Raw genomic sequence first — 27,788 nt, forward strand, 5'->3', positions numbered from 1 at the left:
TATATTTTTACAATTTTGAATTATAAAGAGAAAGCACTTAACTGCAAAATGTAAGAATAAAAATATCACAAACCACAAAAAGTCTTTGGAAACTGAAAATTCAATCCTTCCAAAAGAACAGAGGAGACTTTCCTGGAAAAAAACCCCCCACAAAATCTGTCTGGTAGAGTACTAACAAAAGCGTACTTAGAGAGATGGCTAAAAATAACTTGGACTGTTTTCATAATTTTAGGTTGAATAACCTGAGGATAAGAAAACTATTATTATAAATGAATCTCACAAGACTCCTAGATGTAGAGATAATTTGTTAATATGCCACTTACTTTGCTATGCTCCTGCAAGCCCTTTTCCACTTAGAACTACCCAGGCTGGTTAATATGTATGGTAGTATTACCTGGAAAACATGTGGTTTCAATTTGGATCTGAGATAAATGACTCCTATCAATAAATCATGTTAATTCTATCTACTAAGTATTCTTTAATTTACATCTCTTCTCCATCTCTACTATAGTTTATTGTTGTTCTTAGTGCAGTGGAGTGGATTCTGACTCCTAGCGACCCTGTTGTACAGCCAAGTGGAACCCTGCCCAGTCTTTCTGCACCATCCTCTGATCTTCCAGTGCTATATCAGACAATGCTCCACTGTTATTTATAGGGTTTTCATGGCCATTTTTTTCGCAAGTGGTTGGCCAGGTCCTTATATATATTCCTAGTCTGTCTTAGTCTAGAAGCTCCACTGAAACCTGCCCACCATGGATGACCCTGCTGGTATTTGAAATACCACTGGCATAGCTTTCACATCACAGCAATGCGCAGTTGCGACAGTATGACAACCAACAGAGGGGTGGTGTGGTTCCTTGACTGGGAAATGAGTCCAGACTGAGGTGCTGACAGCACTGAATCTTAACCACCAGATTAGGATTATATATAAACTACTGTAGTTTAGGCCTTTGTAATATTTTGTCTAACTGGTCTCCCTGGTCTTATGTGTTCAAAACTTTCCTAAAAAACGTCAGAAAATATTTTAAGATCTTCATTAGCAATGCAAAGCATTTAATGGCTACTATGACAGGGCCTGAGAAATTAAAGTAAAATAATTAATTACTTTCACAATATCTCCTATAATGATAGTTAGGAGTTAAACTCAGTGTTAGCATCAAATATCTACTGGCTCATCTATTAAAAATTGAAGGAAGTAGGAGGAGGAAGGATGGCAAGGAGGGAAGAAAGGAAGGAAACAATCATATAGCTAACAATGTAGTTGGAGAAACAAGACATTCATTTTGGAAGATAAGAAGATACAGAACAGATAACAGGGACACAGAGAAGGAGGGGAGGCTGGCAGGGGGAGCAGGATTTGAGCATGGTCTCAAAGGAAAATCAGAAGTAGAAAGGCTGAGAAGAGGGATGTAACCCTCTTTTAAATGTTTTTATTTATTCTAGAGCATGGGTCAATAAAACATGGCCCACAGGCCAAATTCAGTTGGCTGACTGTTTTTGTAAACAAACTTTTACTGGAACACAGTCATGCCCTTTTGTTTATGTATTTTCTATAGCCACTTTTGTCCTACAATGGCAGAGCTGAGTAGCTGTGATGGAGGCTATATGACCTGGAAAACCTAAAACACTTTCTATCTGGCCCTAAAGAAAAAGTTCTAGAGCAAAGAATCATCCAATTTTGTCTAATCCTTTATTATTCTCAAATGTTCCAAGTTAAAACCCTACACACATTATTATAAATATCTTTTATATGGAATGAGGTCTCAATATTAGCATATGAAATATGAGGAAAGTAGTACCATTTACAGAATATCACTTTAATGAAGTTTACTTCTGTCTATTCAAACATGTACAGTGTTTCACAATTTAAAAGTGACAAATGAAAAATTAATAACCGATAGCTGTTAAGAACCTTAAGAGAAATAACATAGTGATAAGAAACTTAGTCCTGGCTATACCATGCTCATCATTTGCATTCATGGTAAGTTACAGAAGACATGACTATGACAAGTCCTTGTACCTTAAGTGAGGGACATTAATGCAGTGGGTGGGGAAATGAGCACCCATTACTGCCTATAAACAGCTCACTGTGCGCACAAACAACACACTTTCATTTCTAAGAGTGTCCTTCAGCACCAACCATCATTACCGCATGCACTTAGAAAGCATAAAGGCAACACTATCTTAGAAAAGTCATTCTTATGCTTCTGATTCTATATTTTTCTACTTTGATGTCTTGTTTCATCTGTTATCTATTTCCCATGGCTTTTCTCTTGCGTATTAAATAATTTTACATTAGACAACATTTTGAATATATTATGCTCTTTGGAGCAAATTAGGGAAATTTACTTTTTCTACCAAATATCACTATCAAAAAGTAAGTATTTATAAAGGTCAGCTATACCTTGTGGTGCAAAAAGAAATTCAGATTGCTTAACAATTAATCTTCATTTCATTCTTTGATGCATGAGTTACTCAGTTGAGCTATGTGGCAGGCACTGTGCTAGGCAATGGGAATAGGGCCACAACATGAATAAAATATGGTTTCACCCCTCAAGAGGTTCCAAGTTTTTGCTGTATATGGGTGCATGTATAATGCCACAATATTTAAACTTCAGAAGAACTGAGTAGCTAAAAGATAAGAGTTTCAAAAGAAAAAACTTAAGTAAATTTCTGTTGTCCCAAGAGGTGAAAAGAGATTTCCTTCAACTGATACTGTTTGAAAGTTGTGGTTCTCATCCTTTTCATCCTGTGATATAAAAAGGTTCCTGAAATATCCTATTTCCCTTGATTTTTAATGTTAAAAAAAAAGAGGAAAAAATAAGTAAAATTCACACTATTTTTCATCCTTTTGTCCTGTTTAATTGAAGACTCCTGATATGTCCAAGTCATATGTACCTAGGCAGAGGATCCTAGAGCAGATCAAGATCAGGCAGGAAAAAACCACTTCTCATTCCAGCACTGATGTAACAAGCCCCCCTCATGTTATTAATGCTGCAACTGTTAACTGCTCATGGAAGATGAGCATTGTATTCCAGCATTACCAGGCTGGTTTTAGATTCAGCACTGATGAGAGTCTATTCTTATCTTTTCTTAAAAACTAGGGGATTCTAGACCATGACCATGGTTTCTTGCACTGGGAAAGACAGTTGGACAGGCAGATGGATCGGGAAAGACAAGCAGATGAATCAAATGGGCATAGGTATCTACGAAAATGTGAAAGGTTTCATGCTACCAAGAAGAGGCAATATAGCTGATATGTCAGATCAGAAAACTGGCTGTCTACTCTTCTCAGCAGGGTACAGACTAATGGCATCATGATGAATAAGAAGAACATGCGCTGCTGAAAACTGCAGTGGTCCTTCCATGTTAACTTTCCTTTTAAAGCAATATTTAAATGTTTCCTAGCATGGCTTCAATTCAGCTTCAAATTAAGGGCTTAACAAAGATGATGGGGAAAAAGCTAATTCCTCTCCCTTCCCATAAAGAAAAGAAAACTGAGAGGCATAAACACATCAGGTAAAACTTTTTCCATGTTGTAGTGTTTTCCTTCTAAATACATAAAACCTTGAAAATGGACAAGAGAGAAGATATATGCCAAATAGCTCTGCGCAGAGTGATCTCGTCCAGTTCCCGCTTTGGAATAGCAGCCCAGGAAGGCTCACTGAGATGGCCAGCACTGGCTGCCAACAGGAAGTTTTACTTCAGATCACTATGGTTGACATCGGGGTCCTTTATAGTAGATACACAGAGAGACCACATTCTAAATAAACAATAATGATCACCATCTGCTTTTACTCCATTCAACCCTTTTTTACTGACACTTTCTGTAACCCATTTATTCCTTCATGCCCCATCTTTGTCATCCTTTCATCTTCTAATATGCCTTGGTGAAGAATTCTCTCTTCCTCTACAACTGGATAGAAATTTAACACTATGTATAATTTGATTGCCATTTAGTTTTCTCAATGGCTTTCATATCTTTTATTTTAATTTAACCTTATAGCCACTGACTATAAGGTAGGTATTGTAAATTTTAACAAATGAGGAGGAAATATTATATAAGTGAGTTACCCTAAAGAATCCACCAAAAAACTATTAGAAATAATAAATGAATAAGTAAAGTTGCAGGGTACAAAATTAACATACAAAAATCAGTTGTGTTTCTATATACTAACAATGAAATAGCAGACAGAGAAATCAAGAATACAATCCCATTTACAACCATAACAAAAAGAATAAAATACCTAGGAATAAATTTAACAAAGGTGGCGAAAAACCTATACACTGAAAACTATAAGACTTTGTTGAAAGAAACTGAAGACGACACAAAGAAATGGAAAGATATTCCGTGCTCATGGATTGGAAGTATTAACATAGTTAAAATGTCCATACTAAAAAAGCAATCTACATATTCAATGCAATCTCTATCAAAGTCCCAACAACATTTTTCATGGAAATAGAACAAAGAATCCTAAAATTTATATGGAACAACAAAAGACTCCAAATAGCCAAAGCAATCCTGAGAGAAAAGAACAAAGCTGGAGGCATCACACTCCTGATTTCAAAGTATACTACAAAGCTGTAGTAATCAAAACAGCATGGTACTGACAGAAAAAGAGATACATGGATCAATGGAACCGAATTGAGAGCCCAGAAATAAACCCACACATTCATGGACAGCTAATTTTTGACAAAGGGGCCAAGAACACACAATGGATAAAGGAAAGTCTCTTCAATAAATGGTGCTGGGAAAATTGGACAGCCTCATGCAAACGAATGAAAGTAGACACTATCTTACACCATACACAAAAATTAACTCAAAATGGATTAAAGACTTGAATGTAAGACCTGAAACCATAAAATTCCTAGAAGAAAACTTGGGCAGTTTGCTCTCTGACATTAGTCTTAGCAGTATCTTTTTGACTATGTCTCCTCAGGCAAAGGAAACAAAAGAAAAAATAAACAAATGGGACTACATCTAACTAAAAAGCTTCTGCATGGCAAAAGAAACCATCAACAAAACAAAAAGAAAACCTATCAACTGCAAGAAGATATTTGCAAATCACATATCCAATAAGGAGTTATGGTCAGTTCAATCTTCAACTCCATAAAAATTATATGTACTTTTAATCTTACTCCTAATTTCTACTAAAGGCCTTGATTTTGTCAAATTACACTAGTAAAAAGTCCCCAAAAGGCTTCTGCACAGAAAACAAAACCATCAACAAAATAAAAAGACAACTCACCAACTAGGAGAAAATATTTGCAAATCATATATTCGACAAGAGGTTAATTTCCAAGATATATAAAGAACTCATACAACTCAACAACAAAAAAATGAACAATCCAATCAAAAAATGGGCAGAGGATATGAACAGACACTTTTCCAAAGAAGATATACAGATGGCCAACAGGCACATGAAAAGATGTTCAACATCACTAATTATTAGGGAAATGTAAATCAAAACCACAATGAGATATCACGTCATGCTCGTCAGAATGGCTATTATTAAAAAGACAAGAAATAACAAGTGTTGGAGAGGATGTGGAGAAAAAGGAACCCTCATGAACTACTAGTGGGTATGTAAACTAGTGTAGCCACTATGGAAAATGGTATGGAGATTCCCCCCAAAATTAAAATAGAACTACCATATGATCCAGCTATTCTACTTCTGAGTATTTATTGAAGGAACACGAAAACACTAATTCAAAAAGATATATGTACCCCTATGTTCACTGCAGCATTATTCACAATAGCTAAGATGTGGAAGCAACTCAACTGCCCGTCAATGGACAAATGGATAAAGAAGATGTGGTATATATACACAATAGAATACTACTCAGCCATAAAAAAGATGAAATTTTGCTATTTGCAACAATACAGATGGATCTTGAGGGTATTATGCTAAGCAAAATAAGTCAGAGGGAAAAAGCCAAATACTGTATGATTTCACTCACATGTGGAAGATAGAAACAATAACAACAAAAAAACACATAGATGCTGAGAATAGATTGGAGGTAAGGAGGGTAAGAGGAGGCCTAAATGGGTAAATGGGCACATTTCAATGGTGACGGATGTCAACTAGACTTTTGGTGGTGAACATGACGTAGTCTATACAGAAGTCAAAATATGATGTACACCTGAAATTTATATAATGTTATAAACCAATGTTACCTTGACAAAAATCAATCAATTAATAAAAATAAATTATGAATAAAATGAGGAGTTTCACCAGGTAAGTTTATAGGATATCATAAAAGCAAAAATACAGAAACCCTAATAATCCATTTCTACTAGGATATATACTTAAGTATAAATTTGATATGAAAATTACAATGTTTTTCCTTTACATGGTATATATTTGAGGAAAAAAAGTCGTAAAAATTTATAACATGGCACGATGAGACAAAAAAAGGATGAATTGTGAAATTACACACCAATTATGTTTGCATTTGATTATAAAGAGGTTTAAAGATTATTTGTATATCATGCTATATGGTTATGTCCTGCCTCGGGTTTTAAAAGATCTCAAATAGTGGATATAATTCTTTTTTAATTTTATTCCTCCATTAATTTATGTAAGTAAATAGAGGCCTAATTTTAAAGAGGCATAATGGGAATTTTAAGAATGAAGGGAGAAATATGACCGAGAATTAAAGTTACTTGTTACATGCTCTCTATCTTAAATGGTAAGGAACTAAGTACCCCAGCATTATTTCAGCCAGACCATTCACATTCTCACATTATTTACATAATTAATGGACAGAGAGCAGATAAGGGAGAAAGATGCTAAATGAAATATGTGCCTACTGAGCACTCTACTACATAATAACACATCTGTTGTTTACAGTCAATTATTTCAAAATACATGTTAGAAATTAATACTTTCTGGCATGTTATAAACTACTGCTGCTTTCTTAAGCCTTGATCATTGTCTGAGATAGGACAGGGTCAATATAACAAATTACTGTTAGATGAAAATGGATTGAAATAGGATAGTATTCACCTTCTGTGACTCTTGGAGGATGACAGTATTCTGAGAAGAGCACTGATACTGTCTCACTAAGACTCTGGAATGATCACATTTAAACAATTCAAAAAAATGCCCTAAGCCTTCAAACTAACTCAAGATAGGAAAAGAATTTGGTCTGTTTGTATAATGCATACAGGTTTCTTTCTTCATTTATGCATTATAAAGAAACGAATCAGTGAAAAATAAAAATAGAGGATCAATATTCATGGATGAAACAATTAATGATTATTTTTCTAGACAGTCCTTAGTCATTTAATGGCATTCAATGACACTTTGGACAACAGATAAAAGATCTATTTCATTTATTCCCTACTTTATCCATTCATTCATTCATACATCAGATATTTATCAAACTCCTATGATACACTGAAAAATGTTCACAAAAAATTTGCACTATTTCCTTCCTCACAAAAATCAAATCTAACCATGCAATAAAAAAAGGTCAGCATTAAAAGGTCAATTTAAGAACACAAAAATAGGCAAGTGTTTCTTTTCTATAATAATAAATATATCTGTCCATAAGAAGTAGAAATAAATGTGCCAGACCACAAATAGTAACTATTCTAAGATATTTGATAAAAGAATTTAAAATTTATTATAATAGAGGCCACTTCATCTTACAGTACATAACCTCACATTAGAAGGAAATGGCAGGGCCGGCCCCGTGGCTTAGTGGTTAAGTGCGCGCGCTCCGCTACTGGCACCCGGGTTCAGATCCCGGCCGTGCACCGACGCACCGCTTCTCCGGCCATGCAAAGGCCATGTCCCACATACAACAACTAGAAGGATGTGCAACTATGACATACAACTATCTACTGGAGCTATGGGGAAAAAAAAAAGGAGGAGGATTGACCAGTCTTCCTCAGAAAAAAAGAGGAGGATTGGCATGGATGTTAGCTCAGGGCTGATATTCCTCACAAAAAAAAAAAAAAAGAAGGAAATGGCCTTCTGTATACTAAACACACTAGCAAGTGAATGACCTCTTCTCTTTCATGTCGTTTAGTTCTGCAGATGACACTACTTCTCCAAGAATCAGGCAAGATCCACTGGCATTATTTGCTAGTAATACCATCGAGTTATTAGCTTCAGTAAATAATAATTAGTGGTGTCCATCTAAAAGTCATTAAACCAGAGACTCTAGGGGGAAAATACGACCTTCTCTAAATTATGCATACATTTAATTTTACCTATCTCTTTAACTAGGTCTATGAACTAGGAGACTATTTGCAAGGTACACTTCTTAAAGATCTAAACTTATTTGGAAAACAAACGTCCAATTTAAATGCAAAAAACTGCAGATGGGATCTTGAGTGCCGTTCATTTCAAGGTAATTTTCTTCCACTACAAGAATCATAACATTAGTGTGGTAAAATGAAAATGCCAGGAGTGGTACTCTGGCTCTATCACTGGCTCTATCACTAGCACAATTCTCAGCATATAGCAGGCTCTCAGTAGAAAGAAAGCAAGATAAAGGTTATAGGGACTACCGGGGCGGGGCGGGGGGAGCGGTCTAAAGTCACACATCTAATATGTTGTGGAGCCAGGATTCAAACACAGAGCATTTGAAACCTGCGGTCTTAACCACTATGCTGAAGCTGCTCAATAGCTCTGTAAAGGCTTCATGACTATTCGAGTTCGCAATGCAGAGGGCGACAGCCTGGATTGGCACAGAAACCCTTAAAAGGGAAACCTGGAAATGAAAAGGGCTTCTTACAGTGCTTTTGTATTTTATAAAATAAAGAATAATATTTAAAAACAATAATTGGGCAAAAAAATAATAATTCTCAAAATTACGGAGGTGAGTCAATGCCTAATAAATGGCACAAGCTGGAGTTCTCTAGTTCCATATGTTGATTGCTCTGATCCTTCCCGGGAGGCCAGAGAGCAGGAAACAATTTGCGAGCTAGAAGATTAAGCTTGTTTTTGTGTCATCCATGTTCTAATGGATTTCTCAGAAGCCAGAATTACCATTTGACCAAGACTAATGAGAAACAGCTAGCTACTCTAGCATACATCAGTTTTGACTTGAGAACCTGAATTCAACCAACGGTCACCCAAATCTCTAGGGTCATAATGAACCCAACCCCATAGTTCTGAGCTTTATCTCCTGCCTGTTCCATGGACTTGACATGAGCTAGGATTCGAGGAGAATGCATGGAACAATTGCAGGAAAGAGTCAATCTGCCAGCCCTATAGTATGGAACTGTGTGGGAATGAATCACACCAGGAAAATTGGAGATAAGACCTGTAAAGGATTCTCTTATCCCTACAATGAGGCTATCTCTAAAGTAGCATTTATAAAACGGTGTTAAGTTTTGCTTCATCAGAGAGATGTTCACATGGCGGATCATATTCACAAAAGGGAAGAAACTGGAAAATATATGTAACACATAGCTTAAATGGTTTGCTTAGTTTAACAGGCTTTGTCATCAACTCGATCTAGATTCAGATCTTCCTCTTACCAGCTGTATGACACTGGACAAGTTACTTTTTTTGTGGCTCAATTTTTTTCTACTGTAAAATGGAGATAAATGGTACCATCCTCATAGAAATATGAGGGCTAAGTGAGATAATGAATGTACTTGCCAAATAGTAAGCACTCAAGGAATGCATGATAGCCATCTCTTGGAGAGCCTGCTTAGTACATGTCCCATCCTCTGAGAATTATCCCCTCACAAACACAGATTGGCTCCTGTAAACCTGTGTAACAGTGACCCCGCACACTCTTCCCTGTCTAGCCACATTATTGATTAAAACGGGGTAGACGCGTAATATAAGCTAGGTCAATCAATTTTCTCTGCCAAGAATTTGAAATTAGACCTCAAAGATTAATTAAGTATATGCAGACACTGGGCCTGGAAGGTTATATTTACTCAAATGTCATTTGAGGGTCTTTAGCAAATGGGGCAGAGGGATGTAGTCTTCAAAGCAAGATGGAAACGAAGCAGCAACATAGCAAGAAGAAATAATAAAAGACCAAGTGAACACTGAGGGAAAGACAAAAAGAGATGAGGTCTTGATCCCTGACTGCATCCCAGTTCCAAATACTAATGATTCCTAAGGCTGGCTGAACTTCCTACCCTTGAATTCTGTGAGATAACTCTATTTTCTTATAATAAATCTCTATTACTTAAATTAGCTTAAGCAGTTTCTGTTCTTTGTAATCAAATAGGCCCTAAGAGAAAATGGTAACCTAACCATTTGTATTTGTTTGATTTAAAAGATCACTTTTGACATTCTGAACCAGAAATGTACTTACTGTAAACTGAAGAAGTCAGAGATAGTAGAGAATGAGGTATAGGCCAATTTTCTTCTATTATTTCTATGTAACATAAGACAAGGCTAGCCCCAACCAAAACAGGAAACAGCTTTAACGTACTCCTATTCCTTCCTTCCCTCTCCTCTCACTATTAAGGACTTTCATTCTGTTTATTGGACTGCCCCGAATTCCTGAACAGTGTCTTATATATGCTGCATCTTTCCCACCAGTAACCATAAATCAAAACTTACCTGTGCTCTGTCCCTTTACCCTGAATCTCTTATTTTTGTTTTTTAAGAAGGCAGCTAGATACTCTGGTACATTAACTCAAGCCAACATGTTAAGTGATCCTAATATAAGAAAGGGCCTCCTTTTTCATTCCTGAAAATATACACGTGGTTTTAGGGAAAAATCTCTCAATTAAAATGAATGAAAATAGTGATGGGAAATTCTGACACTGAATAAAGTAGCAGGATAAATAATTTTTAGAAATGTGTTCTTATGATATCTTTTATATGATAATCACACTGCAAATGCAAATATCAAACTACACTAGGGAAGAAAAGGTTAAACTAGAGAAGGACCATATATTTTTGACACATTTAAAATTATTGAGCAGTGCTCTCTGTACTGTAGGAAAACTGGTTTAGAAGCTAAAAATAAAAGTACAGCTTCATTTATTCAAAATTGTAATCAAATGTTGGAACAAGAAAATCAGTCATAAATGCCTAGTCAAGTAACTGAGATTATCACATTTCTATGCTAATTCTGTGTTTTTAATTAACAGATAAAGCAGAAGGGGGTATCTAAACAATGGTGTATAAAAAATGAAAAAAATAAATTTTAAAGCTCTAATTAGATGGAGAAGCAATAACAAAATACTGCTGCATTTCAACAACTGTTCATTAAAAAACAACAAAAAACACCTTGGTATGTCTTTTTAAAATTACATTTCACAAGCTTCGGCATCCTCTTCTCTTTTCACTCATGATCATAAAGAGCCCAGATGTTGAATATGAGCTGAGCCATCACAACAAGTACCATCTGGCCTTCTGTCCTGAATCTCCTAATTGGTCAGAAGATGCATTTATTATGGAAGGCAGTACAGTCCAGTGTAGTGATTCAAAATGTGAGTCTTACAATAGTCCCTACTGTTGTTTTGAGGATTCATTCATTCACCTTTAAGTGTCAGGCACTGTTTTAGGTTTTTGGAACCCAACAGTGAACAATATGGGTAAATAAAAATCACTGGCCTCATGAAGTTTACGTTCTCAGACACTGCATCTAAAGCACTCAATTAGCATAGTACCTGGTACTCAAGTAAATCATCAATAAATGTCATCTTTTAAGATTACTAACCCTTGAATGAGACAGAGTAAAATACTGGCATTGCAATGACTGGGAATGTGTCAGAAGGAAGTCAGCACATCTAAGACCTAACAGTGGCCCTGCTGCTAATTGTCTACATGACCTTCTATTTAATCTCTCTGGGCCTCAGTTACTCAATCTGTAAAGAGATCTTACGGTCCCTTCTATTGAGTATATGGTAGATTGTGAGAGAGAAAAGAGGGAGGGTTCAAAAACATTGAAGAAAATATTTTACTTTATTTTGGCTTTATCTTACCATTTAAATGATATGAATATGCATTAAGCACAAGAATACTTTTTCAGTATATTCAAAGCTTAGGAAGAGCTCAGATGCTTGATACTTAGTTGTAGTTAAAAATAGAGTAAAACCTCCAAGAATCACTGGGAAAAGTGTAAATGTTATCATTCCAAATCTTTAGCTTCATAAAATATGAAAACACAAAAAACAAAAATAAAATAGAAGCAGCATCTTACATTTACCTTAAAAAGTACACATGCCTAAACCTTATCAGAAATCATTAGATGAAACAATCTCCTTCCAGAACATATTCAAGTGAAATGTAATATTGTTCCTTTCTGGGCAATCTTAGCTTTCCTAAATTAGTTTTTTCAATGAAACTTAAAATTAGAATTGTTCTCATACCAACACCTTTTCACAAGATTATACATTTTTCAGGGTTTTGTAGATTTTGTTCAAATTATGTTTCTTTTCCAGTTAAAAATCATAGTATTTTAATTTTCTTAAAATTATCTGAATGTAAGCCTAGATATTCCCAGTTTAGCCAAATTAAATGGTATACATGGCCCTTGGTGAGAATGACCCTATTTATCTGGCTCAGCCTCATGTCCTTTGGACTTCCCATTCTAATAATATTGAATTCTTTGTGGTTCCACGATTAAGTCCTGCTTTCTCATGGAAAACATTGTAACTTTGCTTTCAACTTGCCTTTAGCTGGAATATTCCTTCCCATTCTAGTCAATGACATACCCATACGTCAAGTATCACTCAAACAGTATTCTCTGCAAAACTTTCCCTGATTACTCCCACCATAACCCCCATACTGACAGGTCACATATTATCACTAAATTGATTAACTCTTCGCATTATTAGTATTTTTGTTATATCCATCTAAAGGGAGGGATCATGATTTTCATGTCAATATCACCCTGGCACAGAGTAGGCAACTGTTCACATTTATGAAGTACTGAAAATATCATTATTCCCAATGGATACACAAAATCCTTACTAAACAACAAAATGTGGACTCTAATTTGAAAGTTTTTAATCTTACTCCATAACAAAGAAACATCACTGTGGAAAAGGAACCAGTACAAGATTTTAAATTAGAAAAAGAAATCGTATTCTACAGCACCTCTCCAAAAACATCTTTTGTCACATTGCCAATGACAGAGTATCATGAAATTAGGAAATGCTTCCAAAATTCCCCATAGATTATGGTCTTTAACTCAAATACATGGTAATCAAGAGCTTATCATTCCTTTACTTTCCATGGACATCAAACAAAGAATATGGCACAAAATCAACTTTTAGAAATACACCCAAATAAAAATAAATCTTGCAGTAGTATTCATTAGCAATAAAACCATAAATGCCATTACCATTTAAATCTAGTATAATGTCAACCTTTAACATACTTAATGTCAAAATTAATCAGGTTTAATACTTTTTCTAGAGTGACATCTAACAATCTAATAATATACCATTGTAAGTAAACACACACACACACCCCAGAGTTTATCAGTGTACTTCAAATATTCATATAAAGTACAAGTAGGAAAGAAAATTTCACACTGGCCCATAGAATAAATATAAAGAAAATGCAGTCGATTACAACTAAACTGAAACACAAATTATCTAGTAATTCCCAAGCACAAATAGTTTCAATTAGAAACTTAGAGTATCAAGAGAACTCTCCTGTAAGTTAAATAGAAATCACAATAAGAACATTTTCCAAAAGCAGGCCATTTCCTTATGCAATTATTTGTTTTCATTTTATAGCTGTCATACTTGTTTATCCATAATGAAACATTGCTCTGCTCTTTTCATAGTAATCAAAACAATAAAACAAAGCTCAAGAAAGAAAATGTGTCCCCCAAAAGTTAAGATACTATTTTGGGGAGAGACAATTAGAAATACTCTCAAGTACTGAATTCCAGTGACCTCTAATCACTGGAATTTATAAGTTCATATAAAATTTAAAGCATATTTAAAATTTTTGCTTGGATTTGTGGGACACAGACTTCACAATTCATAGACACGTATATATTTTAGTAATATTTTGGGATGTCAAGAACAGGGCTTGGTGCTTTGTTACTCAAAAAGTGAAAGAAAATTTTTGATCATGTTTTAGATTAATTAATTGTTAAGATACCTCATTAGAAATTTTCCAATGAGAAAAAACACTTTTCACTGTAGTGAATACTATATATATATATATTTAATATTTATTAGCAGAAAAAACATATAACATGTCTTGAGTATATCTTTTAACTATAAATCAATTAAAAGCCCAGTGCAATTACTACTGCTTCCACAGAAACAGTACCACAGGATGACACATAGGAACAGGGTTCTACAGCACAATCCACTTCTATAAAAAGCTCAACACAAAGAATGATTTATTTTCTCAATACAGTGTCATGTATTGGTGAGGTACTGAAATGAAAAGAAAAAATGTATTCATCCAAAAGAGCATTTACATAAGTTTGAAGAGGAACAAAAGACCACTGGCTAGAGATATAAAATTCATCCAGTAACCATGATTGACAAGGAGAATAAGAATAGTAGACAGTTTAGAAGAAATCAACGAAAGTGATTATAGAAAAATATATTTAGAAGAAATCAATGGAAGTGATTATAGAAAAAATTATATCATTGCTATAACATGACTAGTAAGGAAAATCACATGAAAAAGAAAAGTATTTATGAAAATAAAGACAAAAAATATTCTATACCACAGATGACAAATTTGAGGCTTGTGTGTTAACGCTTTTCAGTACTCCGACAGATGTGACTAATCGATCACTGGACTCTTTGTCATTGATCCTGGAATCATTCTCAATACATAACACAGAGAACCACTACCAGTCACTGAAAGTTGACACTGAAACCTATTTGTCAAACTGGCCCTCAGTGACATGGTTCAAGATGTTGAATCAGGAACCTTCCTCACAGGCAAATAGTACAGGACTATGCACAACCTTCTAGGATATATGGTCAAGCATGGGTTGACTTTCAAAAATTTGTAAATGCATGAAAATCCTTAAAAAGCAAAATGGGAAAATAGATGGGAAATCAATGGGAAAATAACATTACAGCAGATAATGTTATGATTTGGTGAGCGGGATAAATTTTTAAAATCTAATTGCCATCTACTATTTAAAATGGTTTCAATTCTGATGAGATAGGCACTTAAAAAAATGCAGTCATCCATTTGCAAGAAAAGCAATCACTACAAAACCAGTAAGAAATTGAAACAACAGTTCTCTCAACCACAATGCATAAGAAATTAAAGAATGTTATTGGCAATTGACAAATTAATAAAACAGTTTCAATAACGTGTATTTACTACGGTTTAAAGCTATAGATGATCTAGTGGCTTGAAAAAAATCTGAGACAAAATTAATAACTACAGTAGAGAATTTGATACCTGAAGTAGTTTTAACACTTGAGCAATCAAAATTATAGATTTTCTCTAAATAAAGGACAAAAGCCTTTACTGTTACTTTTAACAAAGTGTTTCCTTCTAATGAAATTAGTGATGATGCAATTCTTGCCCAAAATCAAATGCGTTTTTAAGTCTTTATCTATTAGAAGATGATTTTATCTATATTCACAGTAAGTAAAACAGAAATATCAGTGGCTTAGTTTTAGTTGTCTTAATTGCCAGAAAAATAGTATCCCTATTGAAATGTATTTAAAAATACACGCAATTGTTGAACCATACTCGAAACATAAGCCATAATTATAGTTTCAGAAAAAAACTGAATACAAAGCAAAATTTTGGGGGAAAATTAAGTCAAAAATATCCATTGAGATCAAATAAATGTATATTTCAGGTTAAAATGTGTACTGCTGTAAGTATATATTATACAACCTCACCAGAAGGTTAAGCCAAAGGCTGTGTAATGAAACACATCAGAGAAAAATATACCTCAATAACTAAACCAGCTTAGATACAGTCCACAATAGTTCAACCTGACAATGAACCCTGCTCCGTGCTAACGGTATTATGTGCTGTTTCCAGCAAATAAAAACTGCATCAATTCCCCATTTCATTTTGCTTATGTACACTTTGCCATATTTAGGATCTGACATGAATTCTGCAAGAGATCTTAAGTTGTACTGACATTTAGCAGCAAAGAACACTTGCAGCTACAAGCAACTAAAACTACAATCTATAAAATATCAAGAACATGTCATTGGTCTTAATGTAATCAGAGACAGTTTCTAAAAATTCCTTTAAAAAAACTACTATGCTAAAATCTTTTACTCTTGGCCAAATTCAGTCATAAATTTTTGTTTTACTATCATGCTTTTCCACGACTTAACAAGTAATTTCTTTGAAAAATGAGAATAGGTAAGACATAAACAATCTTTTTTGGCTAGAAGACTACATCTGCTCATATGACTAATTTGTGGTATATCTTATCACTATGTTATTCATGATTATAATAAAACAAATTTTAATTAGTAGGTAAGTCATTATTTAATTAGATGTACTTACCTCAGGTAAGACAGAAAACAAATGTTTCTGTAAACTACATAAACAACTACTAAAGAATGCTTTCACATAAAATATGAAAACCAACAAGAAAATATGTTTTGTCAAAGAAATTTATCACTGTATTATAGCAAATATATCAGTTTTCTAGCATTCTATTAATGAAACTGAAAAATGTTTTAAAAATGTTCTCCTTACCTGTGTATACAGTTTTTACTCTCGAGATATGACATACCAGAGGCAGCATCTAATGAAAATTTCACTAATTGTTTGAGTTTTATTTCATCCTTTTTCTTTCTCAGGAAGGAGAGGAAATCACCTCCTAGAAGAATTGACAGATGAACAATGAGACAAAATCATGATAAAAGTCACATTTATCACCTATTAGAGATACCTGACAGAATAAAAAGCATTACACAATTGGCCATGCTTTTTGTCCATTTTGTTTGAGGTGAGGATAAACAAAATATGAAAAAAACACATGTTATTAGAAGCAGACACCATAAACTTTCCTAGAAACAGTTTAGGTACTTTAAGTGATTCACACTATATATTACCCAACACATGATAATATTCAAACAAAGTCATATTTTTCCTCCATAACAATTTCTCACCAATTTGCCCGGCTGAAATTTTCTAAGAAATTTTATTGTTTCTAATACAAATAAAAGGTTATAATTATGAGTTAAACAAAAAAGTAAATGATATTGAATTTATCAGATTCAGTGATTGCTTAAAAAAATTGAGATTATTAACAATACCATCACTGATAGTGGAGCCAGAAAGAGAGGAAAAAAAGAGTATGATTTTGATAAAATTTAGCTGCTGAGCCAGACTGCATTTTTGTACATCAAATGGATTCCAGTGATGTCGTAGAGAAACTCAAACCAGCACGGTCAAGAAGAAATATAATGCAAACCATACAGTAATTTTAAATTTACTGGTAGCCACATTTTAAAAAGCAACAACAACAAAAAGGTGAAATTGATTTTAAAAATATATTTTTTCTTTAGCTCAATATATCCAAAATATTATTATATCAACATATATCATTATAAAAAATATAGTGGAGATATTTTACATTTTAACATCTTAAGTCCTTAAAATATGATGCTTATTTTACATTAATGGGACATCTCAATTTAGATGCAGATTTTCATCTGAAATATTTAATCTGTACTTAGATTTCATAAAAAAAGTACAGTTGAAAAAGTAGATTCATTTTACTTAAGTTGTTCCAAACGCTTAAAAATTTTCAATAATGTGAATCATGTATCAATTTTTAAATTTAAATCAATTAAAATTAAACGAAATTCAAAATTCAGTTTTTTAGAAGCACTAGCCACATTTCAAAACCTCAAGAGCTCAGGAGCCACATATGGCCAGTGACTACCATATTAAATGGTGTACCTTTAAACTGTGCAGTCATTCCTAACATAGCAGTAAAGGCTAAGATTTAATTATTTTTCCTTGTTAGTGTACAGCATATTGCATTATTAAAAAAAAAGTTGAAGTATATTAGAAAGAATCTTCTCTAAAAACAATCATTCCCACTTTCTCTATTAGGCCGTCGAATTTTAAGCCAGAATTTTGTAAGAAGGATTAGCATTTTAATTGCTATTTCCTAAACTTTTTTATCCTCTTCACCAGGGATCTAGGCTTCCTTAAATGGAACAACTCTAGAGGTCTTTTCTTTAATGAGAGTACCTAGAAAATAAACACTTGTCTAACTCTCCTTATAATGTTTTCTCTTTCTAACTTCTCTTATTCACAAATGAAGTGTCACCCAAATTTAGGTGGGTCATTTAAAAAATCAATAAGCTATATGCTTAAAAATAATCTTAACATCAGACAATTTACTTTTTTCTGTTCTTTTAAAGAGAATATCAAATATATTAATATTCCTAAGAAGATTATTGAAATAGTTTCTATCAAGCTTAATTTTCTGAACAAAACACATAAATACAACAATCAACAGCAAATTAACTACTAATTTCTCAATTTTAATAGGTACCAAAAATGCCTATTAAAATGGACTTGAAATCAATATTTAGTTCAAGTTATTTCTTGGACCAATATTCACATATATTAATTCTTTTGTTAGATGTATGTTGGCCTGTTTTAGGAAAAGTACCCCCTTCTGGTCTTGAAACCACATTGCATTTTAAGCTGTGGAATAGCTTTCAAATGAAAAGATCTTTTCTGGGATTTGATTTAAAGCAGTATATGACATAACACCAGTGTTCTGTGGAATCCCAATATTATTTCATTCCAAAGTTAGCTCATATTCAGAACTTTTCCATCTGCCTCTTGCTCTTTTTAAATTTACTCCTTCATATAGTCCTCCTCACACTCCCCAACCCCTGCCCCAGCCTGTAAACCCTGCAAAGAGAATTGCACCTCTGTTGTTCAATACTGTAAATTTCAGTGCCTACCACAGTGTCTAGCATGTAATAACATCTTAATAAACATTTCTTGAATGAATGAGTAAACAACGTGTACATATCTCCTTCTTCTTGCAACTTATCAGCTACCCATGAAGACAAGGACTGTTTTTCATTAATTTTAACATTTCTTCCTTAGCCCCCCTCCAGTGGTTAGAACTATGCTTTTCAAGAACTTCTTAAATGTTAAAATAATGTTTAGAAAAGGATGACATTACACTTCTTATCAATGGCACCTGATGGATGCCATAACATTCTTCAAATTCTGACAATAAAACTTAGTGCATTTAAGACTCTGAGCTCATCTTGATAGAATGCTTTTGTAATACTACTGCCTTACAAATTGTATCATTTAAAAAAAAAGATTTGCAAAGAAGCAATTCTTGGTAGATAAGACTGTAAAACAACAAATGCTTAATATTTTAATAAACAAAGAAAAGACAACCCTTAAATAGTATTAAAAACTAGCTGAAAAATGATGCCAAGCCGATGAAAGTAAAGTACTAGAAAGGTAGAGCTAGATACAGCTATTTGCAAATTCATGACACAGCCAAAGATGCAGACAAAGTGGTGCCTGAATGTCCTAGTTAATCCAACAATATTTCTGCGGTAGAGAAATTTCTTGCTTAAAATCACTAAGTGATTAAAGTAAATTTTAAATTTATTTCCAATTTATAGTTATTCAAGCCATACACACTGTGATCTTAAGTAAAAGAACAGAGCTGCACCATTCCACAGCCCTAGCCAGCTTCTTGCAGAACACTGTAGAGAAGCAAAGCTTTCAGTAAAAATTAAATAATTATGATTCCTTACTGAAAGCCTGAGCCTTGGGCAAGTACAAGCATTAAGAACCTTGAAGCAAGAAGCAAACTCCCCAGTGACAGATTATGATATTAAAGCTAGGAGACTCAGAAAATAATTCAGACTGGGCCAGAAATATTCCCTTAGGCACAACACTTGATTATCACCATTAAGTGAAGAACTGGAGAATGACATCAGATGATGTAGTCTTTAGTATTCACTGTGAAGTTACTGCGGAGGACAGCGTCTGTTCCTTTGAACTCATTTCTTTGTCCTTTTCATTAAATGCCAAGTTAAAGAAGCTCTCTTAGAATTTGTGACATACACAATAGTCGTATATGCAGCACATATGTATATATGTATGCATGTATGTATGTGTATACGTGCGTGCACGCACATAGCATAGAGTACCCTACCTGACCGTTGCAGTAAGGATCTTGGTGTTCAAAGAGGGCAAAACAAGATAATAACTCCCCTTTTGTAACTTTGTCTTAACAAGGCTTATTTCTGCATGGGCATACTGCACATTAAACCAAGATAGGATGGATTATTTTTCTAGAATTCTTCACCAGTAATGAATTTCTGAGACAATACTTAATATCTTTTAACAGGCAGCTTTTGGTTTACTAGGGAGACAGAATGATGTGGTGAAAAGAGCATAGATATTGAAGTCAGAGTGATCTAGATCTGATTAGCTATGTAGGCTTGGGTAAGTTGTTCAATCTTTTCAAAGCTTTTTTTTGGTGAGGAAGATTTGCCCTGAGCTAACATCCTTTGGCAATCGTCTCTTTCTTTTTTTTTTTTTGCTTGAGGAAGATTAGCCCTGAACTAATATCTGTGCCAACCTTCCTTTATTTTGTATGTGGGATGCCTCTACAGCATGGCTGATGAGTGGAGTAGGTCTGTGCCCAGGATCCAAACCCACAAACCCGGGCCACCAAAGCAGAGCGCATGGAACATGAACCACTCAGCCACAGGGCCAGCCCCTTTTTAAACTTTTTTAAAACAAGGATTAATTCCATTTATTTCTCAAAATGGTTTTGAAGACTAAAATGTGTCTAAAGCATCAAGCATGTGCCTAGCACATAGTACATACAGCAAAGACTGCTACAACTTATTATTATTGTTGTTGTTGAAGTTATTTGGCATATAAAACGAGCAAGAGTTGTAGTAGGCCCTGGTTGTCTGTCACACAACATCTATTTTTCCTCATTCACCTCAATTTCCTTTAGGAAACTGCTCTTCTCCCATTTTGGAAAGTATTAACCTCACCCTCAATAATACGGGTGGTTCTAGATTGGCTTCACCCAGTCAATGAAGTCTGTTCCCCTGCCCAAGTGACTGGCTCAGAGATAGGCACACGGCTTAATTTAGTCCACTGAGATACTAGGAGATACTTAAAGAGTGAAATAAACTTTGTTTTTTGAGAGAAGTACCAGGAAAGGAGCATTCTCTGCCACTGGAAGTGCACAAGACAGCATGTAGTACCACAGACTGGCAGCCATGGGACGAAGCTATCACCATAGAAAGCAGGAAAGAGAATAATTTTTGGTGACATGTTTGAGCCACTAGATCAAACACTGCCTGAAGTGATTCCCTCTAAGTCAATTAATAAAATCTCTGAAATTTTTTATATATCTCTGTACTAGGAACTCAAAGATATCTAATGGCTAAAATAATAGCTGTATCAGAAGATTATTTTTGAGAATTAAAAAAGATTGCATGTATATTAAATGTCTGGAACAAGTAGGAAACAAATAGAGGTGCTTTCTTATTGTTTGCAACCAACTTTTAATAAGAGGATAAAAGGCTATATTTCTCAATAGCTCTTTCACAAAGATTTCTTACTTCATGCTGTGGAAATTTGATATTACCCATTATTTCAGTATTAATAAGACTCTGAGGAACTGATCGCATTAAACAAACTTGGAGAGACTATTATATAAACAAAAATACTAATTTATCAATTTGTCATTGGAGAAAAGGGATCATTAGGGCTATACCACTAATGACTTCTTGTCATTGAATCATGTAGAGATCTTAATTTATCTTCAAATAACTTCAAACGTTATTACATTAAGAGATACCAGTCCTGAGTGATACATAAAATGTATAATTCATTACCCTTATTTTTTAGGATATCAATTTGTTCCTGAGAAGTTGGGTTTAGTTGTGTTCACTTATACATATAAAATAGGATAAAAATCAAAGATACTAACTACTAAATTGCAGTTATTTTTAGAGCTCCATTTATGTCATTGTTCAGAGCTTTTATTAAAAAAAATAACAAACTTTTGCTCTTTAACCTATAGTAATGAGAGTTATGGCTGTTAGCCCATCAAAAATAAGAGGGAAAAATCTATATGATAATCATAAACAATGAATACTGATTCAACTTGTACTCCATGAAACACAGAAAAGATTTTATATAACAGGAGATAAGCCCAAACAAGTTCTTGAAGAAGAAAAGATCAATGCAAACACTGAAGCAGAGGATCCTGACTGCTACATGCAGGGCACACTTAGGAGAGATGGACTGCGGAGAAGGAGAGATTAGCCAGGAGAATGCTCTAGCTGTCAATCGAGGTGACGGGGGCTTATACTAAGAACTATCCAAAGAAAGACTAAAGCAGCAGATCTAAAAAGATTCAGTGGGCTGGCCCGGTGGCGCAAGTGGTTAAGTGTGTGCTCTGCAGCAGTGGCCCGGGGTTCGCAGGTTCGGATCCCCGACGTGCACCGAGGCACCGCTTGTCAAGCCATGCTGTGGCGGCATCCCATATAAAGTAGAGGAAGATGGGCATGGATGTTAGCCCAGGGCCAGTCTCCTCAGCAAAAAGAGGAGGATTGGCAGATGTTAGCTTCGGGCCGATCTTCCTCACAAAAAAATAAATAAATAAAAAAATAAAAAGACTCAGTAATAAGCCAGAAATGGGTCAGTTTGTGGAGAAAGAGAAGGAATCGGAAACGCTAAAAAACTGAAAATGACTCCAAGAATATACTGGCTTTCCTGATTCCTTTTCTTGTTCTTAAAGAAGCATTTGCTGAACAGCTTCTCTACCTAAGTAAGGTAATTCAGCTGGGCCAAATGCAAAGCTGAGTGTGTGGTTTTCCCAGTTTGGGTAAATATATATGACAGTCTTTTCAGACGAGGTTCCTTAATAGCCATGTTCTGCTAACACTGCAGAACAGCGAGAACCTTTTGCATTTTTACTTTGCAGATGATCTTTGAGAACATAACTCCATAGCAGTCATGATAACAGTTCTATGAAATAAAAGAGTACATTTCACAGTTTTTTTAACTTGCTGGTTCAAGAGGCACCAGCTATAATCTTGCCAGACATTATGTGAACTGCCACAACAGATGCCAGAGTCAACTTTCACAGACTCAGAATGTCAGTACTGTACCAGAAGGCACTTTGCAGATAATCAACTTTTTCCTATTATGGAGGAGGGAACTGAATTTACTTGACTTTTATTTTTAAGGTGGTGATTTTGGTGATATTATTGAAATTCCAAGGCAAGTGTCTGCAAACTACAGCCTGGAGGCCAAAATCAGCCCACGGTGGAAAACCACCACACTCATTCCTTCACATAGTGTCTATGGATGGTTTCATACTATTACAGCAGAGTTGCAATAAGAGACTGTATGGCCCTCAAAGTCTAAAAATTTTACTATGTGGCCTTTTACAGAAAAAGTTTGCCAACTCTTGTTTAAAGATACTACTCAGTATTTCATATTTCATATAGCTGTAGTCTCTTTCATTTAAATGATTTTTATGATTGCTTTGTCTACTTTCAACCAAGATTTTACTTTTCACTATGTGTTTTTTGCATTAGGGATCAAGAGTGCTATTTTTTAATGCTCAAAAAGGAAGCTGGAAAGGTAGATTTGCCAATTATTTTTATGTCCTAAGGCTGATATATATATTTACACACAAAAACATACATAGAGTGAAATCATAAATCCCCTGCCACCCTCCCCGTCCACAACCCACTTTCTGCCACCAAGGAAACCAAGTTCCACTGTCTGTCTCTCTCCTGCTTTCACGCCAAACTACTCACTTTTCTATTTTGTGGCTTCTTATGCCCCTCAAAGCCGCCTTTGACATAAAATGTAGACAAGGATGGACAGGAAAATCAGATGTATAACATGTTGGTTCTAAAGCCTCCTGGAATACCCTTCAAATACTTAAGCTACAATAGCATTTTTTTTTAAATAAAAAAAAATCAATGGAATGCTTATTTTGATGCCCCGTCTGCTACAGAAAACCTGCAGAGAAAAAAAGGTGGCAATAATTCAAGCATCCTCAGATACATTTTTAAAGAGATGTGGGATAAAAAGATATCCAAAAGTACATTTAAATTTAACAAGGGAAAACTGTTTATAAAAGCTAATAATATTTTTAGAAATTGAATTTATAATAGGCTAGATAATTTAGGGACATTAAGGTCCTCAAATCAATGATGCCAATGACTACTTCATAAGAAATATTACATAAGCTTATTATTTAAAATAATTAGAAATATATATTTATATCTTCATATTTATGCAATTTTGTTTGTCACAGTCAGAATTTAATTCATGCAAAGGTTTTGATCAGAAATACATTCACCAATTATGAAACTTTCTATCAGATTACAAAAATATTACTTTAAAATATACTTTTCAAGAACACCTTGCAGCAAAGAGTGGGGAATGTCAGTATTAAGGAAAAATCAGAATAAACAGGAGTCTCCTTTCTCACTTTTTAAAAAGTTGTAGTAGGGGTTGGCCCAGTGGCGCAAGCAGTTAAGTGCACGCGCTCCGCTGTGGCGGCCCGGGGTTCGCTGGTTCAGATCCCGGGCGCGCACATATAAAGTGGAGGAAGATGGGCATGGATGTTAGCCCAGGGCCAGTCTTCCTCAGCAAAAAATGAGGAGGATTGGCAGATGTTAGCACAGGGCTTATTTTCCTCACAAAAAAAGAAAAAGAAAAAAATAAATAAAAATAAAAATAAAAAGTTGTGGTAAAAAACAAATCATAAATTTATCCTCTTAATTTTAATTGTACAATATATTAACTATATGCGAGGATTGGCAGATGTTAGCACAGGGCTTATTTTCCTCACAAAAAAAGAAAAAGAAAAAAATAAATAAAAATAAAAATAAAAAGTTGTGGTAAAAAACAAATCATAAATTTATCCTCTTAATTTTAATTGTACAATATATTAACTATATGCACACTGTTGTACAACAGATCTCTAGAATTTTTCGTCTTGCATAACTGAAACTCTGTATTCACTGAACAACTCCCTGTCTCCCTCTCCCTGCAACCCTTGGCAACCACCATTCTACTTTCTGTTTCTATCAATTTGATTACTTTATGTACCTCCTATGAGTGAAATTATACGATATTCGTCTTTTTGTGATTGACTTATTTCACTTAACATAACACCCTCAAGGTCCATCCATGTTGCATCATATGACAGGATTTCCTTCTTTTTTCAGGCTGAAGAACATTCCCTTGGATGTATATGGCACATTTTCTTAATCCATTTACCCGTTCATGAACTTTTAGGTTGTTTCCACTTCTTGTCTATTGTAAATAATGCTGTAATGAACAAGGGTGTGCAAATGTCTCTTCAAGATCCGGTTTTCAATTCTTTGGGGTATATATAAGGAAGTTGAATTGCTGGATCATATTGTAGTTCTATTTTTAAGTTTTTGAAGAATCTCCATACTGTTTTTGATAGTGGCTACACCAATTTATAATCACACCAACAATGCATAAGGGTTCCAAGTTCTCCACATCCTTGCTAACACTTGTTATATTCTTTTTTGGTTTTGTTTTGTTTTTTGATAGTGGCCAACCTAATGGGTGTGTGGTGATATCTTCTTCTGGTTTTGATTTGCATTTCCCTGATGATTAGTGATAATTGAGCATGTTTTAATATAATGTTGGCCATTTGCATATTTTCTTTGGAGAAATGTCTATTCAAGGCCTTTGCCCATTTATCAATTGAGACTTTTTTTTATTGCTATTGAGTGGCAGGAATTCTTCATATATTATGGATATTAACTCCTTATCTGATATATGGTTTGCAAATTTTTCTCCCATTCTGTAGGTTGCCTTTTCACTCTGTTGACTGCTTCCTTTGCTGTGCAGAAGTTTGTAAGTTTGATGTAGTCCCATTTGTCTATTTTTGCTTTTGTTGCCTCTGGTTTTGGTGTCATATCCAATAAATCATTGCCCATTCCAATGTCATTAAGCTTTCTATGATATCTTCTGGGAGTTTTACAGTTTCGTGTCTTATATTTAGATCTTTAATCCATTTTGAATAAATTTTTGCATACGGTGTAAAACAGGGTCCATCTTCATTATATTGCATGTGGATATATAGTTTTCCCACTACCATTTGTTGAAGAGACACTCCTTTCCCCACTCTGCAGTCTTGGCACCCTTGTTGAAGACCATTTGACTGTATGTGTTAGGGTTCATTTCTGGGATCTCTCTTCTGTTCCATTGGTCTGTCTGTCTTTATGCCACTATCATACTGTTTTGATTAGTGTAGCTTTGTAATATGTTTTGAAATCATGAAGTGTGAAGCCTCCAATTTTGTACTTCTTTCTCCAGATTGTTTGGGTATTTGGGGTTCTTTGAGATTCCATGTGAATTTTAGGATGGTTTTTCCTATTTCTGCAAAAAATGCCCTTGGAATTTTGTAGGGAATGCTTTAAATCTATAGATTGCTTTGGGCAGTGTGAACATTTAAACAATATTGACTCTTCCAATTCATGAACACAGGATGTCTGTCCATTTGTGTCTTTTAAAATTTCTTTTAGCAATGTTTTGTAGTTTTCAGTGTACAAGTCTTTCATTTCCTTGGTTAAGTTTATTCCCAAGTAATTTATTCTTTTTGATGCTACTGAAAATGGGATTGCTTTCTTAATTTTCTTTTAGGATTGTTCATTGCTACTGTATAAAAACACAACTGATTTTGAGTGCTGATTTTGTACCCAGCAACTTTGCTGTATTTGTTTATTAGTTCTACAGGTTTTTTTCTGTGGAATCTTTAGGATTTTCTACATATAAGATCACGTTATCTGAGAACAGAGATGATTTTACTTCTTCCTTTCTGATTTGGATGCCTTTTACTTCTTTTTCTTGCCTAACTGCTCTGGCTAATACTACCAGTACTAAGCTGAATAGAAGTGGTGAGAGTGGGCACCTTTGTCTTGTTCCTGATCTTAGAGGAAAAGCTTTCACTTTTTCACCTTTGAGTATGATGTTAGTTGTGGGCTTTTCATATATGACCTTTATTCTGTTGAAGTAATTTCCTTCTATTGCTAGTTTGTTGAGTGTTTTTATCATGAAAGGATGTTGAATTTTGTTAAATGCCTTTTCTGCATCAATTGAGATGATCCTGCGATTTTTGTCCTTTGTTCTGTTGATGTGGTGTATTACATTTATGGATTTTCATATGTTGTATCCTCCTTGTATCACATTTACACACAAAACACACATACAATGAGATCATAAATTTCCTGCCACCCTCCCCATCCACAATCCACTGTTTGCTGCTAAGGCAAAGTCTGACCGACTATTTCTCTCCCTACTTTCACGTCAAATACTAACTGCCATCTTCACTTATCAGGGAGCAAAGTATACACATTCCTAAGGTAGCCTACAGCGGAATCTCTTCAGACTTTGTGACTCACTATCATTAACACTTGATTTTTAGGTGAACCACTTGTCTCAGTACAAGTATCTTTCCATAGTGGTTTTCATCCACCTGGGGTTGTCTTAACTGTCTATAATTCACCTTGAATGGTATTAGCTGAGTCAAGAGATAGTCTGAAGAGTATTACTTAGAAATAAGCAATCTAGAAATAAGCAAATTAGCCTTCTATTTAACTCATTCTTAATTTTGTAAAGCATTAATTTACCTCAGTCATTTATGTATATCTATACTTTAAAAATATTTAAAAGTTTAGAACAATAAAGCTTTGACCTACTCAATTTCTGGCTATGGAAAAAAACTACCTAAACTTTTAATCTTTGTACCTTTGCAAGTAGCACATAATTCCTTTCCATTTCTCACCCCCGCCCCCCTGCTCAGCTGTATTAAACCCATGAAATATGCTTCACCTAAAA

The 27,788-nt window shown here is 34.5% G+C and overlaps 1 protein-coding gene across 12 annotated transcripts in view; it reads right to left on the reverse strand.

The window, feature by feature from the left end:
• Window positions 1-27,788, reverse strand: part of FER (FER tyrosine kinase) — a 461,529-nt gene that overhangs the window by 83,707 nt on the left and 350,034 nt on the right. For all 12 annotated transcript variants that reach the window (XM_087429943.1, XM_087429938.1, XM_087429940.1 and 9 more), the window contains one exon: window positions 16,608-16,731. In XM_087429943.1, coding sequence (XP_087286069.1) covers window positions 16,608-16,731 — 124 coding nt within the window. The remainder of the gene's footprint in view (window positions 1-16,607; window positions 16,732-27,788) is intronic.

This window comes from Ceratotherium simum, chromosome 4, assembly GCF_057802395.1.
Source record: "Ceratotherium simum simum isolate JZ-2026a chromosome 4, ASM5780239v1, whole genome shotgun sequence".
Lineage (NCBI taxonomy): Eukaryota > Metazoa > Chordata > Mammalia > Perissodactyla > Rhinocerotidae > Ceratotherium > Ceratotherium simum.